Raw genomic sequence first — 18,601 nt, 5'->3', positions numbered from 1 at the left:
GACTATGATAAAGCTTTACCGACGTTTTTCTAAGTTGTCGCCGGCTATAGTGTTCCCTTCGCGTTTACTCTCTTAACCCATTTCATCTGATTTAAATTTCTTGTTTACGGTCGCCTTTTCCTGCTGGAACTGCTCTTAACACATTACAGCGTTAAGCCAGAAACTAAAAACAGCAATAACATATTCACCTGTGTCGAATGAACATCCATACACCTCAGCCCTCAAGCACACAGTGGATCCCATGAAGTCTCGTGAGTTTTCATGGCGTACTATTCTTAATTTCTTAGCCACCAGCCGTTCCTTTAAATAGTGTCTCACAGCACTCCTGCCATCCCTGTTTCCTTTGAATACCTTGCCATGAGGAAAAAAAATGTCAAAAGCAAATTTATAGACCATTCAATTTTATTCTTGCTGTAATAGGACTAAGACTCGATCAGAAATATTTCATTCTAATTATATAGCTCCTCATAAAAACCTCGACATATTGCAAGATATCATCTTCCAGAAAAAATTTAGAAGCGAAACAAAGAAAGCATAACAGATGCTGTATTACTTTATCACGGCCTGATGCTTGGTAAGTGAACCAATTCTTGCCCAGTGAATATCTCAATATATATCTCTGGATCCATTTTTCTTCTCTCGGGTGTCCTTGAGTAGCAACAGAAGTCACCTCAACGGTGCGGCCGAAATCGATCTGCAAAAGAGAGGATTACGGTCGGACTATTGTCTTATAATTACTGACCCTCATAAAATCCTATTGTTCTCTCTCAGCATTATATCGGCGATTTCAGCCTGAGAAAGTATTCATATTCAGTCAAGTCCAACTGTCTGAGGAAAACGGTGGCGGTCCTTTTTGGTAGCAGGGAAATTATCAGGGGTAATCCTAAACGCGCTAAAACGTTCAATATTGCAGTGGGCTGGCTGCACTGCAATATTTTTAATAATGCAGCCTGCTTCCAGCAATATTTTTAATATTGCTGCATGACTGTGGTATTTGCTTCGTTACTTTTCCACACAGTAATTTTTGAAAATTCGCGAATGTCCGCGCATAATTTATGATGAAGATCTGAAGTTAAAAAGTAAATGAACACACCATGAGAAGTACCATTCCAGGAGACGTACAGACGAAAACATTTTACAGTTTATTTAGGGCACATCTGACAATGACAGTCTTTCTCACTTGTAAGAAATAACAATTTTCGCACTGTGAGTACTAATTACAACTGACTGATTATAATCTTCGCTCTGGTTTCGTCTAAAACCTTTTCGCTTAACCCCTGTAACCCTGTTTCTTCCCTCTGGCTCTGCGTTATGAAAATGGCAGATTCGTCTTCCGAAGAATCCTCCATCAAGCTTCAAAACAGTAGCAACTCTTTGCCTTCCAACAAACAACTCAAATAACCAAGTGCATTGCGTTAATATACAATGCAAATTACGTTTGCATGAAATTCAATCACACACCTGAAAGATGTGGAAAGTTACATAATCTTTACAAGGATTTAACAATGACTAAATTCCGGGAAATGAAAAGGGTTATGTAATTTGTATAACTACTAGACAATACGTGCTAATTGCATTGTTGGAGAGAGAAAATAGTAGGATTTCATGAGAGTCAATGATTATATCATCTTTGCAAGTAGTTAACAATGGCTGAATTGGGGAATGAAAAAGGATTATGCAATTTGTATTATTACTGGACAATGCTTGCCAGTTGCATTGTTGGTGTACCAAAACATCAATATGAAGGGGCGACTGAAATCGTCGATGTAATGCAGAGAGAGAACAATAGGATTTTATGAGGGTCAATAATTATAATAGTTAATTACTTCGGTTCGCAGCATTATTGGGTATAATGCTGCGAACCTCAGTAATTATCTATTAATGAGTGAAGGGACATTCCCGTGACCAGAAAAAGTGTCCGTTCACAAAAGATGTCCCCGCATATAAAAGCTAACTAAAAGGGTTCATAAGGGATTGGAAACGGGTCTTGGTGCAAGCTTTCAAGAAGTGTCCGCCCTCGTGCATTGTCCCTTGGTGAAGGCTGCGCCGTATTTTCCAATTAAAAAATACATCGTCACAGTATATTGGGTCATTTTTACAGAAAAAGAAGCGGTTGATTTTTTCAACATAAAACCTTACCATGACGGTTTGCCGGGAAAGACAATCATCACAGGGTAAAAGGGAACCAGGAAGGAGCAAGGATGGATAAGAGTGACTTGAATGGTAGGAATGCTTAAATGTGTCCCCATGCACGAACCAAAAGTGACTCCTTTACGTTCAGTTTGGCATTCGTTCTGTAAAACTCATGCCGCTCTTAACCTGTTAGTAGAAATGTACCCTTGCCTCACAAAAATATGCTCACAAAGATAAGCGGCGGCTAAGTTAAGAAAACATTTTTACGAACCTGAAAATATTTTGCGAAGCTGCTTCTCGCAGAACACCAAGCGCTGTTACCATCTAGACGGCCATGTCGGGCGGAGTGTCGCGAATCTCGCTCTGATGACGCTGACAACTGGCGGCTGAAGATCATTCTGCTCTTTAAACCAAGAGGTTTGGAACATCCTAATCATACCAGAGATTATTTTAAAATGAAGTTACTGTGGGCATTGATGGAAATAAAAATGGAAGTGACCGCAATGCCCTTTCAAGGTGAAGAAAAGGCTTTTTACGGGGAGCATGTCACGGATTTAGTCACAGAACGCAGTAATACCAGGTAAATACAAACGACAACGAGAACAAACGGAAAAAGTTAAAAGGAGTCACTAAAATCTCAAAGCAAATGTATGAAACCAGCCGTTAATTTAGCATCTTATTTTTTTTGTAGGAATGCTGCAAGTTCCTAAAACTAGTTAAAGAGCGAGTGAATCTAAAACAATACAATTTTGAGTTATTTTAAACACAATAAAATGCCGTCCATTCAGAAGAGGCAACCTTCATGAAGACTAATAACCAACACGTTTTGTGCTCTGAAAGACCAATTTCAACATCCAAACAAGAACGCTTCATCATTTAACGAATCAGCAATCCATCCACGCTGCCATTACGACAAAAATAATCTCATAGCCCGACAGCAGGTGTTAAAACAACGGGGTCCCTATGAAACATTTCTTGTGAGGATTACTGGATTCGTTACTCAAGGATTGGGACGTGAAGAATGAGCACTAAACAATAACGACAATTAACGTACCCGTACACGTGGGTGCTGCATGACTCCAGTTACCATGAATCAAGCATTTTGTCCTTTCATGACCACGAAGAGAGTATCCACTATCGCACTGGTAACCAACGATATTTTCAAAGTAGTACTTGCTTCGAGGCTCTGATTTAAACTTCCCGTGCATTGGCTTGCTTGGAGTAACGCAACTCTGCACTATAACAAGGAAATGTAAATATCTCACGGTTACACTGATCGCAAGAATATAGATAACAAACAACACGATACACAACTGATGCTATTTTGTCGAATTGGTCCACTCGCAGGTAATCATATCTTTAGGATTGACCGTTTTACTGTTAAGACAGCGAGTGATCCCAAAGGAATGCCTTCAACGTCCTACTTCGCTCAGATTGTGAATTGGTTAATATTTTTGTTATTTGCCAGTTTTACTGTATGCATTACCGAAAAGTATTTACTTTGAAACTGTTTTCAAAGTATGAAAGCCATGAGTTACCCACTAAGGGTAACGGGCTTTTAATTGCGTCGAAAGTTTTCGATAGAGTTTAAAGCAGAAAACTGCAAATTATTCCTTGTGCCTTCGTTTTAAAATTGGCGTATCTCTACTTGAGAAAGAAAAAAAGACAAGATAAAAAATTACGAGAAGGGAAAGTTGTCAAATCAAAAAAACTTGCCAAAGAAAAAGTTATCGTATAAATGAGACTTGAGGATTAATTTTCAGTCAAACTCTTCTGAAACCAATGTGCTGCCCCCTAAAACATGCTATCGAGGTCTCGCTCAGCTTTTTCGTCTAACAAATAAATTTCCTAAGCATTTGGCGCGACAGGCAACCAAAAAATTGGAATCCTCGTGGACCTCTTCCATAATGGCAGGCACTATCTTTTTTTTCTTTTGAGTGCATGCAAACAAGCCTTCTTAGCCTCGCTTTTCAGTGATAATTCCATTGATTTTGACTTTGTCGTCGAGGCAAGAAAGACTGATTAAGATAAAGAGATACCGATAAGGCCTGCAATTTATGCAAATGAACTCAGATTTTAGTCTCTCCCACGCTAGTGACAATTTTGTCCAAGCTCTAAGTATGAAGGGTTTATATCAGTGGAATGTGTGAAACCTACACTTGCAGACTGGTTGTACTCCGCTCCATGTGGCGTCAGCCTGGCATCGTCTCTCTTTAGACCCATCCATGAGGTAGCCTTTGTCTTCATCACACTCGAACACGTATATTGCTCCGAACGTTTTTCCTGTCTTCTTTGCAATGCCACCATTGGGTGGGCTCTCTAAGAAACCGCAATCAACAGCTACACCAAGGGGAAAAAGAAAAGAAAGGCAGCTAAACCTCAAAACCTCTCCTATTCATATATCCATATTTTTTTGTACTTGTTGTCGACCCGCGGTCTTTCTTGAAGGCATGGGCTTCTTTCCTCTTTAAGTGCGTCTCTCAATCGTTTTGTAAGGTCACTTAGGGATAATTGTGTTGATTCATCTGCATTAGAGACTTAGTTTAGATATTTTACTCTTTATTACATCCATTTTGAAAACACTAGTGGACCTCGAGTGAAATTTATTCGCGAATCGCACCATTTTTGGCTCTAAATCGCATTTTTTCCCAACCAATGAGAAATCTTTACTAAAAACAACAACCGATCATATTTCAAGGCTTGTTTAAAGTAACCAATCAAGGTAGAGGAAAATGAAGGCAACTTTTGCAAATTTTTACAAACCAGCTCAGCACTGGTTCAATAAAATATTTGTACAGATTAAAAAAAATCCTGTATTTGAGGAACCGAAGTTTGCGATATTAAAATCGATGTGATATAGTGGTAATGAATCTTTGAGTGGTGTAATTTTGGACTAAAATCATACTTGTGATTTTAAGTCAAACTCGCACTGCACACTCTTTTGATTTTGAACTCACTCTTACGATTTGTAAAGGTAATCTCATGACTTCGAGTGCAATTTGGGATAAATCAGCACGAGTAAATTCTCAAAGGCTAATCAAATTGTACGAGCCCGTAGGACGAGTGCAATTTGTAGTTTTTGAAAAATTTACGAGATTTTGATTTATCCCAAATTGCACGAGAAAAATCATGTAATTTCTAGTAAATAATATACAAGCAAAAATATGACGCTGTTTTCCCTCTCAGTTGTTTTTATTTCGTGCTATGGTTCACCAGTTCGGCTACTTTCCTTCGGATAGTTGCCGGAGTTGTCAGGCTTTTCCCTCAAGCACTTGCTTTAAAATTTTAAATTTTCTCAAGAATAATTATTTGTATTCTTTCTTTATTAGGTATCAGTCGGCAGCTGTAATCATTACACGAAAGCTATCACGCTCGTAATCTTTCCCGAACTGTTGCGTAAAACCACTCGAGAATTTTACTCAGGACCTGCGGTTCATACTTTCATATCCGTTTTTGGAAGCCAGACTTTGAGTAAGTTGTTTTCTTTGTTGGGTGTTTTTGTTTTTCGCATTCTTCCTCAGACTCTGAATTAAAACGTTGTTACTTTTTCTCTCCTGTCCGCTATTTTGTTTAATTGTGCTTTCGCGACTTGTCAATCAACTCAATTTCAACTTTCTGCAGTAAATTTCAAACTTTCTGTTCTGTTGGGATTAAGTGACGTGTTCTCAGCCAATGAGCAAGCTGAAATGTTTGCATGTGCATTATTACAGACCTAATAAGGTACATGAAAAAATTACTCAATTCTGATTGGTTAGGGTAAATGTAGTTTTAGGTATTTCAATGCAGGAGAGGGTTAATTCAGTGCAAAGAAGTAACAAACCAGACTGAACAATTCCTTGAACTATTTAGCCGGACTTTGAACTTTTTCAGGCCTTGAAGATGTGAAAATATCATTGAATATTACTGTTTTGATCGTACGCAGCTGTTTTGACCGAAAGTACCATGTCACTTGCATGGTTTGAATAAGTTATTTTTGCACTCGATGCGTGCTTCGCGTCTGCCTAATTATGATAAGCTATCTTATATTTTTTCTTGTATATTATTAATACGTAATCACATGATTTTTCTCGTGTAATTTGGAATAAATAAGCACTTGTAAATTTTTTCAAAGACCACAAATTTCACTCGCCCTACGGGCTCATGCAATTTTGTAAGTCTTTGAAAAATTTAGTCGTGCTTATTTATTCCAAATTGCACTCGAGATCATGTGATTACAAAGTGTACTCCACTCAGCTCAATTACCATTATATCATGTACTTCTCACCAAATCAACATAGTTCAAAGTTGTACAAAAGACAAATGATCTTCGCTCTTTCTGTAAACAAGAATCAGAGACGTTCAATCTTATATATTTTTTTCAATTTGGCATTATCAACTGAGCTGATAACGTAAACTGGCCTTTCCGAGCGTTAGCCCTTCGCCATTTGCTCTGACGACGGGCTAACGCTCGAAACGTCAGCTTTGAAACTCTTAACAGTGGCCAATTTACGTTATCAACTCAGTTGATAATACCAAATTACGTTGCCATAGTCTCATACTGACGCAGCACTAAACTCTCTCTACCCCCTTCATTCAAATATCTTTCCGGTGAACCTTCTCCATTTCACCAGGGAAACCTCAAAGTACAGTTTGATTGGCTTTCCGAAACCTTCAAGTCTCGACATCGACATAATCACCCAATCAGCAGCATTGAAATTGTTGAAAAGAAATCATGACAACCTGTAATGACTATGATGGTACACCTATGCGTAGTCAATGGGCGTGAGTACGGATGTGTTTGTTCTGGTAAGGGGTGTGACTAGCCTCCCTGTCTCTCACTATGTTAACAGTACAGGTACCTTTACAACTAAAGTCGATTTTTGTCCAGCCGCTGTCTTTACACTCAATATAAGGAATTCCTATCAGCTCATAACCAGCCTGACAACTGTAGTATGCAGTTTCACCGTTGAGGTATTTGCTCCGTGCACCACGTGCCCATGTAAGGTAGGCAAATTTTGGGACTGGAGGAGCATCACAACTTGGCGCTAAAAGAAAGCCAAAAGAAAATCAAAAGTGTCTTGAAACTGGAAGTGCAGTTCATGCTGTACGGCAAGCAAAGGCAACTAATATTTGTTGCCGACACGAATGTTTACACAGAAGCGAAAGGCAATAAGAATATCAGCCACGAGGGCTCCTACTACTGAATTTTGATTTGGTTGCCTTTTGCACCTTACTACCATCATCGACAGGTGTTATCACAGTCATGGATATACTTACGCCCTTTATTTGTCGGGGAATGGTGGCTACCATGCATGCTACAAGGACCAGTGTGTCGAAACAAATTTTAACTGGTCGCCAATTGCATCAATCATAGGCATTAAGCAAATCTGGTCATGGTTGATATCGATTAACCGAGAAGTGTTGTCAAGAAAATTGAAAATATGGTTTCTGCGATATTTCGAAGTGACATCATTCGCATTTCAGACGATTTGAGCCAAATTTAAGATCCTAATTTACCACAATGCTTTCAACGGAAGGTGACGTGCCACTGGTTTCGTTGCTCTTCTGACATTCATGTATACACTGTACCTACCGCTGCAGCGGAAATTAGCTTTTGTCCAGCGACCCTTCACACATTTTCTCATCGGAATGCCGACCATCATAAGGCCTGCTTTACAGCTGTAGTAGATGCGTTCTCCGTCCTCATAGCGCTTGTTTTTTGCTGTCCTCGTCTGGTATGCAAACGCAGGGACATCCGGAGCCTGGCTACACCAGTGCGCTGTTCAAAGAGGGAGAGGAAAACTCAGAATAATCGATGTTTATAAATATCTAAGTAATACATCATTCGTTTTATAAGCAAATGTCTTGAAGCCTGTGCAACGAAAAGTGAAAAGCACGCAGTATTTTATACGAAAGTACGAAATAGCTACTTTAATTGTACATGATTAAATGAACACAGGACATAACATCAGTAGAAAGCGGAGAAACCCAATGGATTGGTTGAGAAAGGTAAATAACGACAATGAATTACAGCAATTAGACGCTTGTTCAACAAACGACTTAGTTTCGTAAACGCAAGGGTAATTGTCGGATAAGCCGCAATAATTGTTATGACCATGAGTCATTTGATACAACGAAGGTGAAACAGCTTTAACATGATGCCAAAACGTGAAAAACGGCTTGCCTGGCTTCTTTTATTTTTTACTTCCACAGTATTTTGCGAATGTGAAGAAAAAAAAGATGAGGTATCAGTGAAGTATGGTGCTTAACACTAAGATTGCCATTATGATTGTGAGTTGGCCTTCAAAATTCCTTCCCAAACCAGGGTCTTAAATAATCGCGAACATGTTACACCAAATTTGTTGGGAGGTTTTGAGTGAGTGTGTTATTTTTTAGCATGCTCCATACTTCTCTGCATTTCGAAAATTCCACTTGCAGCAAATAATATCAAATCCCTTGGGAAAAAGCTAGGTTTTTGCTCTTGATTTAGTAGAATAGGAACGATAATCTCGTATGTTTCATAAGAATTTTTCTCGGGGACATCTAGGGCCCCATTTTGATTCATAATAAGGGGATGCAGTATATCTTACGGAGGCATCTCGGTTGTTGGCCGCTCCATGAACCATTCCTCAAGCAAGTTCTTTGAGACGACCCAACCATACGGTACCCAGGTCCACACGCGAACATCACCTTACTGGGATGAGATGTGTCGGAACCAAACATCCAACCATTATCAGGAGGCAGTAGCTTTCCACAATCTTCTCCTATAAATAAAAGCATACAGTTGATAAGCAAAACTGGACACAAATGGAACAATTTTCAATTGAATGCCGAAAATAATCTGGTATAGCATATATTTTGTTCTTGCTTTTCTATCTATTTTTTTTTTAATTCGCTCTGTTATTGGTGTAGATCATATCTCCACACTTTTAAGCAATCTGCTACAAACCTCTAATCAGTTGTAGTTTAAACATTCGCTTCTTGCCGCCTTAAGGCATTTTGTAAGTGTCTACTTCGAGCTCTCACTCACGTGAGTTTATCGTTGGTCTTTTCTTTCTTTCTTTTTTTTTTTGGACTTTGGTTTACCGCCGGTTTACGAGTCTAATCGAAAAGCAATCCATCGTCAAAAACCCCTCGTGTGGGAGTTTACCTAATTATGCTTAAAAAGATGCCAAGTCGGGTAACATTACCACAAATACCCGATTAGCATCAGCTCCATTAATCTTAATTTCGAGCTGATCAATCCTCTTATGCCAAAGACTACTAGAAGACAATACATGTACGATACTTCGAGAAGCTGTGATACACTGACGAAGAAGAAAATACCGTGCCTTGGCAACGTGTTTTTCCACTCGTCCATGTCCCGTCCGCTTGGCATGTTCGGGAAGATGTTCCGTGTAAGGAAAATCCTGTGTTACAACTAAAGGTGATCGTATTGGGATATGTTGTGGAATTGCCATGGGCAAAGCCATGTTCAGGAATAGCTAAACGACCACAATCAACCGCTGGAAGAAATAAAGTTATAAATGATTGGGGAATGAACTTTGGGTCTAGAAAGAGAACCAGCTTCAAATCGTGTCCTGACGAACGCCATGTATCTAATCTCAACCAGCGCGGGGTCGAGTAAATGCGTCTTTCTAAAAAGCACACACTTCCCTGAATCCAATCGAGCATTTAGAATCAAATGTTGAGAGGATCGAAGCTTGTCTCCAATTTGTGTTTCAGCTGTTCCACATGTAAGAAAGGAATAATTTTTCATTTTTTACAACGCCTTATCATAACACGATTCTTTTACTAACAATGTGATTTTTTGTGATTTTATTTACTCCCTGAAACACAAAGAAACTGAAAGGCTGTGATAGACAGGTAAAACCTACACCATGAACAATTGTCATGTAAAGACTCTTAAATGTAGACTGTGGTCTTCAAACTGTGGTATTGTTGACAAATAGAACCGGGAAAGGTGTACTGAAACAAAGAATTCATTTCTATAAACAATAAACAACTAAGACAGCCGTCAATCAAGGCGTCCACCCTCTAAAAGCCGAGCAGTAACGAGCAAACAAAATGGTTGGAGGATTCCTTATTTCATATACATGAAATGTACCTCGGCATTTAACCTCCACTCCACTCCATTGACCATCGGCCTCACATCTCCTGATGGTGGATCCTTGAAGGTTAAATCCTGCATCACACTCAAATTCCACTTCGCTTGGATACGTCGTCTTGTCACCGATCACGGACCCGTTGAGAGGCCTTGGTAGATTTCCACAGTCCTTTGCTAATGAGGGGCAGACATTTCATGAACTTAAGAGTAAAAAACCTTGAATCGGGAATAACGTTTTCCTTCTTGAGTACACTTCACTTAGCTCATCTAAGATCAACAGGGTTTAGCTCAAATTACTACTTTAAGCAGATAAGTTTGGCTAACCAAACTTTTATATGCTAAAATACACCGAGATAACGAGTACAGCTGGGATAAAACAAGGTAAACGTGGCTGAGAGTAACTTTACACGAAGTTTTGAAACTTATAATCTAATTTCCTGGCTCACTCCACGCGTTCTTAGTGACGTTTGTTAAACTAATCAAAGCATCCTTTCAACTAATAAACAACTGTCGTCTTCTACCCTTTTTACTTTGTGATCGGATACTCTAGCGATGCACTTCTCTCAATAGAAAAATCATTTTGTTGGAATTGTGGTAGAGATGCAGTTACGTGTAGATCTCGTACCGTCACAAAAAGTGTCATTCGAACTCCACGTTCCGTTTACTTGACACTTAATACGAGAAGATCCTCGAAGAATGAATCCCATATCACAAACTGCATTCACAACGTTTGGGAACACTGTACTTGTCCCGTTGTAACTCCCGTATTGCAAAGGTCGTAGCAGACCGCAATCGACGGCTAAAAATAGACAAATACGATCCCAACAAAGTCAGCTGGTAGAACAGCTATGATCAGACTTCGCAAGCAATACATTTTTTATCCTCTACGTGCGAAATTACACCCAATGTAACTTTTGACTCCTTAAATCTCAGATGGTGCACGGTTTCAAACGTCCCTAGCAGCCAACAGACCCATTCGGGTAAATCTATTCAGCCAAGCGATGCAAGCTTTAACTATATGCGTAAGCTCTGGGCTAAATTTCAACTAAAAATTTTTTACTACGTGCAACGAGAATTATCAAATTGATTCCTCTTAGGGTATTCACAATTTAAACTTACGAGTACAAATGGTCTCTATTCCACTCCATGTACCATTAGCCTGGCATGTTCTTGTGGAGGAACCACCAAGCAAAAATCCAGGATCACAGTAGAACAATAATTCATTAGGAAACACCGTAAAGTTTCCAAGTGAACTGCCATTCCTTGGAGCGGATAATGAGCCGCAGTCAACAGCTGCAGAGACAAAATCGACTTTAATCGAATTCGTTTCGGCGAACCTGATAATCCAATGTGATAGATACTCGACATATTCGCAACTCTAGCCAAACTAAAACTGCGGCAAATCAAATGATCTGTCATAATGATAAAAAGGTATATACTAAGTACCTTTGCAAACAGTTTTAGTACCACTCCATGTTCCGTTTGCTTGACAGCGCCTGAATGACGATCCGTGTAAAATAAACCCAACATCACAGCTCAGCATGGCTTCATTCGGAAAGGTCGTTTCACGTCCAGTAATAGAACCGTTCAAAGGGACCTCAAGAGCACCGCAGTCCTTAGCTGTAAGAAACAGTGGACTTTCCAGTCACAGACAATTTGATTGACGTTAAAAAGTGAAAGTTGTAACACTGCTTGAAATAAGAAATTAACCGCCTAGCCCATACAGCAGCGATATTCAATGACGAGCCATATTGGTAATCAAAAGTAAAAAAATAAATAAATAAATAAATAAAATTTTAAAAATTAAAAAAAAAGATCGATGCACCCGTTTTCAAGTTAAACAAGATCTGCCTCTGTTGTTTGCTGTAGGAAGTTTCTACCTTCACAAAAACTAGACGTTTTGCTCCATGTTCCGTTTGCCTGGCATTTTATCTCAGGAGAACCACGAAGAACAAATCCCATATCACAAATGTGGCGCACAGAGTTCGGGTACACAGTAAACTTTCCAATGATACTTCCATTCTGTAATGGCTCAGGCCAACCACAGTCGATAGCTACAAGAAAACATCCGCCAAAAAATAAAAAGCTTGGTTATTTGGTGACTCTGGGCTGCGATAGGTAAAAGAAACGTCAATGTCGTCGTTGTTAATTATCCGAGTTAAAATTATGATTACAAAAATCGCAGAGTTAGAAATAAACGACGATCACTGACGTACGTCTGTCTGTCCGTCCGTTTTCCCATTTGACCAAGAGGCCATTTATTCCACTTGGACTACTTCGAAGATTTAAAGAGACACGTCAGTGTAGCCTTGCGTTAATCCGTGTAAGTAAATAGGTCACCTTTCACAGAACGGATATGATGTGGAGGAAACTATACGAATTCAAGAGGAAGAAGGATCGATGTAGACATGATCAACTTAAACTGCAGCATCGAAAGGTAGAGCGATTTTAGCCAATTTAACACTGTTTATGATGCATCCGAAATTTTCAGGATTCATGCACAAAAACGCTGGAGAGATGATGCATATTGGATGACCTTCATTCATTGACTGACTATGCGCGCGAGATTTGAAAATCTCATCGACTAATAATTATGAAAAAAAGGAAGAGAGCAAATGAAATAGAAGGAAAAAGGAAGAGATCCATGAATAAAGACACGGAAAGATAACTGCATCAGAATAAATAAGAAGGAATGAACAGATCAGTGTCAGTATATGAGCAACTGCGCAACTACTCCTCCCCTAACTTGACTATAATCTTAACTTGTTAACAGTTGACTGTTGTTGGGTTAGGGGAGAGGTAGGTGCACAGTTGCTGAGACACTTGTGTTGATTGGAATAAACATATGAATGAAATGAGTAGATGAGTAAAAACGTGAATGATCGAATTATTGAATTAATAATGAATACTTGATTGATTGTTTCACTGATTGATCATTTATTGATCGAAAAAGTGAAATTATAACTGCCAAAGGTTTTCTTGATTCAGGATAAGACGGAGAGGAACAAGACCACTCGTTCAACCTACCGCTACATTCAGTGGAGAAACCACTCCATGTTCCGTTAGTCTGGCACATCCTTGAGGCAGATCCACTCAAAATGAACCCTGGATCACAACTAAATTGTATAGCATTAGGAAAGACTGTGGAGTCTCCAGAAGAGGAACCATTCGTAGGAACAGGTAAAGGTCCACAATCAACAGCTACAAATAATAGAAATACATCAGGTATACAATTTTCGCTCAGGAGACTTGCCATCGATTTCCATCTTTCGGCCAGTAACTTATTATTAAAAGATTACTTTCTATTCAAGCTAGTTGAATTAAACATTGGCATTTATAGCTTTGAAGTATAGATTTAACCATTAATAAATCGCAACTGGACGCAGTTTTGTAGCGAGCCACCTTTTCATAATAAATTTCCTATTTAAATAATTACATTTCCTCAAAAGAAGCGTCTTTAAAAGGTTAACCATTCTGAGGGAAAATTGCAATTTCTACTTTTCTTATTTACCTGATTTTAACAGTTCTTTCCTTACAACTTACCTACACATACAGTTCCAGTCCCATTCCAAGTTCCATGAGGTTGACACGTTCTCACAGCAGAGCCATTGAGAATAAATCCAGGGTCACAGCTAAACTGCACACTATTTGGGAACACCGTGGAGTTACCAGAAGCTGAGCCGTTCATCGGAACATACAAGGGGCCACAGTCTACAGCTATAGAAATAAATACAATGCTATACATTTAATAAAATCAAGTGGGACGGAAGGGTGCTCTTTGCACTAAAATCCTCATAACGCAGTAGAATGACCCGCTATTATGAACTGGAGTAGAAAAGAATTACCTGTTTAATACAGCTAAAACAAAAGAAAGAAAACAAAACCTTCACAATATGTCTGAATTCCGCTCCAAGTTCCATTTCCCTGACATCGCCTGGTTTGCGAACCTCTGATAAGAAATCCTTGGTCACAACTAAAGTCGACCTTGTTCGGGAAAGAAGTAAGGTCACCATGTAATGAACCATTTGCTGGGATTTCCAAGGCGCCACAATCTTTTGCTGAATCAAGATATTATCAATAAAGGGTGTTTGAGTGGTGATCTACGTAAATGCGTATCAAGGACAGTTGTGAACATTATAGACCTTTTTCATGACGGTGGACATGGTGTTTATTCTCATTCAGGAGAAAAACAACTGGATTTTCACTCAAAAGCGAGGGCGAGAGGCTTGTTGCATGCTTTTGAGTGAAAATCCTGTTTTTTTCCCCCTTAAATGTTTTTGAGTCCACAAAGACTAGATGAAATGAATACAAAAGAATTGCAACTAAACCTGTCATTTAGGAAAGAGGTATATTGCAACTATGACCTCCGCGAGTGTATAGTAGAACTTACTGAGATCCGTAGAGAAAGCCCAACAGAAAGGAATATAGATTGCACAAACCCAGGCAGGACTCTGAAATAAATTTTGATTTCAACAGTAAACTTACCAATACAAACAGTTTCAAGCCCATCCCACGTCCCGTTTGCCTGGCATGTCCTCCTATAGGATCCATCAAGAATGAATCCGAGATTGCAAGCAAACAGCAGACTATTAGGGAAGACTGTGGAGTCACCAACGAAAGATCCGTTCTTAGGAGCCGAGAGAGGACCGCAGTCGACAGCTGAAAAAGAGTTCACACAAATGTTTTAATTAGAATCGAGTTAGACATGTTTCCTTCTTTTACAAAATATTTCGATTAAGGAAAGCAATCCAAAATCATTTCCTTTCACTGCGCTCCGAGTTTAGAATGATCAACCAACACCACCTAGAATGTTCAAACAAAAGCAATCTCGGCTTCGCCCAAGTTTTTCCCCGCTTGACACCGGGTACTTTTAAAATTTCGGATTAACGAAGCAAATGCTAGAATGTGTCTCCACACGTTTAATTTCATTAGCATGTGCTATGCAGTTCCGTCTTACCAATATGGCAATGTTACCTCTGCAAGATGTTTGAACTCCACTCCAGGACCCATTAGCCTGGCATCGCCTGACTGTTGAACCATTCAAAATAAATCCTTCGTCGCAGCTAAAAGTAACTTCATTTGGAAAAGTAGTTTTTTGTCCAGTTGCAGAGCCATTCACAGGAACAACAGGTGCTCCACAATCCTTGGCTGTAGATAAAGAGAAAACGAAAGAAATAAAAACCAAAAACAACACAGGCAGCACTGTAGGCCAAGTTTACTAAATAACATCAAGCGTGAAAGAAAAAGGTCACCCCGAATAAATCTCTTCTTTTGTATTTCTGCTTTGAACACTCTCTCGTAACAGAAAGTTGGAAAGCCTGGAAGCTCTAATTTAGACCGTCATTTCATATTTTCATTATCTTGCTACATATCTTAACGTTCTGTTGTGATCAATTTATTCTAAAATGTCTTCGGCACTCCAAAGGCACAACACCAGTGACGTATTTCACAACAGTTCTGAAAATACATATGCACCTTTCCAATTCATATTTGCCGTGAGATCTGGAAACGTGTTTTACCTTCACAAAAGGTGGAACTTTTGCTCCAGGTTCCATTCGTCTGACACTTTATTTTTGAAGGACCGCGAAGGACGAATCCTTCATCGCAAACGTGAGTCACAAAATTGGGATACACAGTAAATTCTCCGATGACGGTACCATTTTGTAAGGGCTGGGGCATACCACAGTCAATAGCTGGAAAGATAAATCACATCGGCATAGGACAAAGTAAAATAAAAGCTCAAGCTTGTTGTAAATAATTATTACATACGACGACCTATTACATGAGTAATCTACGCTCTAAAGTTTATAACTAAAGGAGGTAACTTCGTCCGTCCGTCAGACCATATTAACTATGAGAGGTGCAAACAGAAAACGATAGAATAGTTGCTTACAAAGACGCTAGCAATTCGTAACACAAACAAATACACATCAGAAGGAAACTGGCTTTTAGGCGACAATTGAACACTTACCATAACCGCAGCAACGTTCTAGCGACAACAAATAAAAGGAAATACGATAGAGGATTGTAAAACACACTGGAATACTTAGCGTCGATAATTTTAACGTCTGGTGTAGAAACGTCTTCCTGTTGCTTCTAAATGACTGCCAGTGACAAGCACATCCATGACAATCCTGATGTGCGACCTCAATGGAATGTATTTCCTTGAACCTACCATTACATACGGCTTGTAATCCACTCCACGTTCCATTTGCCTGGCACTTCCTCGTGGCAGAACCATTAAGAAGGAATCCAGGATCGCAATTAAATGCTACACTATTGGGAAACACTGTTAAGTTACCAGTTGAGGAACCATTCTTCGGAGCGGATAGAGGACCACAGTCAACGGCTAGAAAGGCATCATTAATTACGTCAGTACCTGCACTACGTAAACTTTCTTATCTCAGTTAAGGACCTAATTATCTCATTAAGGTTTGAATGACAGCAAAACCTGGAAGCTTAGGACCCGTAGCATTGGAATATAATTATAATTACTGGCTCGCATCTTCATATACAAACGGTAGTGTTTCTGAGTGATTTTTAGTAAGGAAGTCGAGAACTGTAAATATGTGCGAATTGTGTCTTTTCTGTTACTCCTGTGATCTCTTTTTCACCTAGTAAAATGCTCTTTTAATACGTACCACTGCATACGGTCGGGAAACCACTCCAGGATCCATTCGCCAGGCATTTCCTTTCGTGGGGTCCACTGAGAATGAACCCTGAATCGCAGTCAAATTGCACACTATTGGGGAACACTGTAGAGTCCCCAGAAGAGGAGCCGTTCATGGGATTTGATAAAAGACCACAGTCAACAGCTATAGAGAAAAAAAAATAATTGCTGTAACTGTATTTTCATAAATGGAAAACTGAAAACCAACAACATTCACTAATATAAGCGAGAAAAAGTTCTTCTGTTCTCTCAATAAACCTTTATGACGTTGTGTGAAACGAGCCAGGTTTCTCCTATCGCTCAGAATACTGTAACCTTAGTTGTGCTTCGACAATGGATAAATTATCTTTTCTTTTCTCCAAAGAATCAGCGGGTTTAATCCTTGTTTCACTGAGGGCCAAGCAGCGAATTTTAGTCGAACTCGCCCATCTGGGGAACAGAGCCAACGGACCGAACGCACGCAAGGCCCCATAAAAAGTTCCAGTGGTGGTTTCGAAATGCTTTGTTCCGCTGTCACAAAGGAATCTTGCCATCGAATTTTTCATAAACAATTGAAGAAATTTAGTTTTATACACATCCATGAATCGTAATAATCTTATGAAGAACCAGGATATTGATTAATAGGTGAACAATATGAACCTTTGCAAAAGGTCCGATTTCCACTCCAGTTCCCATTTGTTTGACAATGCCTGATGGAAGAGCCCTTGAGAAGAAAACCTTTGTCACAATCAAAGACGATCTCATTTGGAAAGAATGTCAGTTCGCCTGTTGAAGAACCGTTCGTCGGAGCTGCAAGCGGACCACAATCTTTCGCTGTGTAGAAATAAAAGCAGAATTAATGTGTTGTTCTTGCGGGCCAGAGCAGAATTCAGCGAACTGACATAACTGCAAAACACACAACACTTAAGGTGGAGGAAGCTGCAAACGCGTTTCACATGTTTCGTTGAAACCTACCAGCACATGAAACCGCTTTTCCACTCCAAGTTCCATTAGTCTGACACATCCTCATAGGGGATCCATATAGATTGAATCCAGGATCACATTTGAATATCACACTATTGGGAAAAACTGTGAAGTTACCAGAAGAAGAGCCATTCACGGGAACCAATAGAGGACCACAGTCAACAGCTATAAGAAAAAAGAGTTAAGAAAAAGGTTATTTCATTCAAAATCATTCTGCGATTATTGAAAAAAGCTTCTGCATCGATACGTCTGGCTTAACTCTGATTTTACTTCTGCATTACCCAACGAAGAAAAACCGATCTCCTGATAAACATCAAATTTCGATTTCGTTAATTCTGATGAAAATCAGATTTACTGCAAGCAGCGTCGACTAGAATAGTTCAGGAGGGGCTTACCAATCAATTTCTGCAGGAAGTAAAAGCATGATCACCGGGAAACCTTACCTTCACAAGAGGTGTCATTACCACTCCAACTCCCATCTGCTAGACACTGTCTTATAGTGGATCCTCTTAAGATGAATCCGTCATCGCAGCTAAAATAAAGTTTACTAGGATAGGTTGTTTTGCTTCCAGTTATTGAACCATTCACAGGAATATCCAGAACACCACAGTTTCTGGCTGTGTGAAAAGAAAAAGTAACACTGAATATGATTGACAGGATGTAGAGACTGACAACATCCTCATGAAGGTGGATGAACATTTTCAAAACCGCATAACTATTAAAATATCCCGAAAAACGTCATCTTAAGA

General features: G+C 39.4%; 1 protein-coding gene across 4 annotated transcripts in view; it reads right to left on the bottom strand.

Annotated features, from left to right (window-relative positions):
• LOC113681193 (CUB and sushi domain-containing protein 1-like) overlaps positions 1-18,601 on the bottom strand; it is a 78,127-nt gene that overhangs the window by 3,267 nt on the left and 56,259 nt on the right. For all 4 annotated transcript variants that reach the window (XM_089205263.1, XM_089205260.1, XM_089205262.1 and 1 more), the window contains 25 exons: positions 18,296-18,469; positions 17,844-18,017; positions 17,529-17,702; positions 16,861-17,034; positions 16,395-16,568; positions 15,739-15,912; positions 15,194-15,367; positions 14,705-14,878; positions 14,104-14,277; positions 13,763-13,936; positions 13,247-13,420; positions 12,100-12,273; positions 11,666-11,839; positions 11,339-11,512; positions 10,845-11,018; positions 10,220-10,393; positions 9,444-9,617; positions 8,703-8,876; positions 7,706-7,891; positions 6,972-7,157; positions 4,291-4,473; positions 3,188-3,370; positions 2,405-2,562; positions 554-694; positions 189-351 (listed from right to left, as the gene is read on the bottom strand). In XM_089205263.1, coding sequence (XP_089061389.1) covers positions 189-351; positions 554-694; positions 2,405-2,562; positions 3,188-3,370; positions 4,291-4,473; positions 6,972-7,157; positions 7,706-7,891; positions 8,703-8,876; positions 9,444-9,617; positions 10,220-10,393; positions 10,845-11,018; positions 11,339-11,512; positions 11,666-11,839; positions 12,100-12,273; positions 13,247-13,420; positions 13,763-13,936; positions 14,104-14,277; positions 14,705-14,878; positions 15,194-15,367; positions 15,739-15,912; positions 16,395-16,568; positions 16,861-17,034; positions 17,529-17,702; positions 17,844-18,017; positions 18,296-18,469 — 4,332 coding nt within the window. The remainder of the gene's footprint in view (positions 1-188; positions 352-553; positions 695-2,404; positions 2,563-3,187; positions 3,371-4,290; positions 4,474-6,971; positions 7,158-7,705; positions 7,892-8,702; positions 8,877-9,443; positions 9,618-10,219; positions 10,394-10,844; positions 11,019-11,338; positions 11,513-11,665; positions 11,840-12,099; positions 12,274-13,246; positions 13,421-13,762; positions 13,937-14,103; positions 14,278-14,704; positions 14,879-15,193; positions 15,368-15,738; positions 15,913-16,394; positions 16,569-16,860; positions 17,035-17,528; positions 17,703-17,843; positions 18,018-18,295; positions 18,470-18,601) is intronic.

This window comes from Pocillopora damicornis, chromosome 4 (genome assembly GCF_964200805.1).
Source record: "Pocillopora damicornis chromosome 4, jaPocDami1.2, whole genome shotgun sequence".
Lineage (NCBI taxonomy): Eukaryota > Metazoa > Cnidaria > Anthozoa > Scleractinia > Pocilloporidae > Pocillopora > Pocillopora damicornis.
Note: the sequence above shows the minus strand (reverse complement) of the source record. Positions and strands in the feature narration are given on the sequence as shown.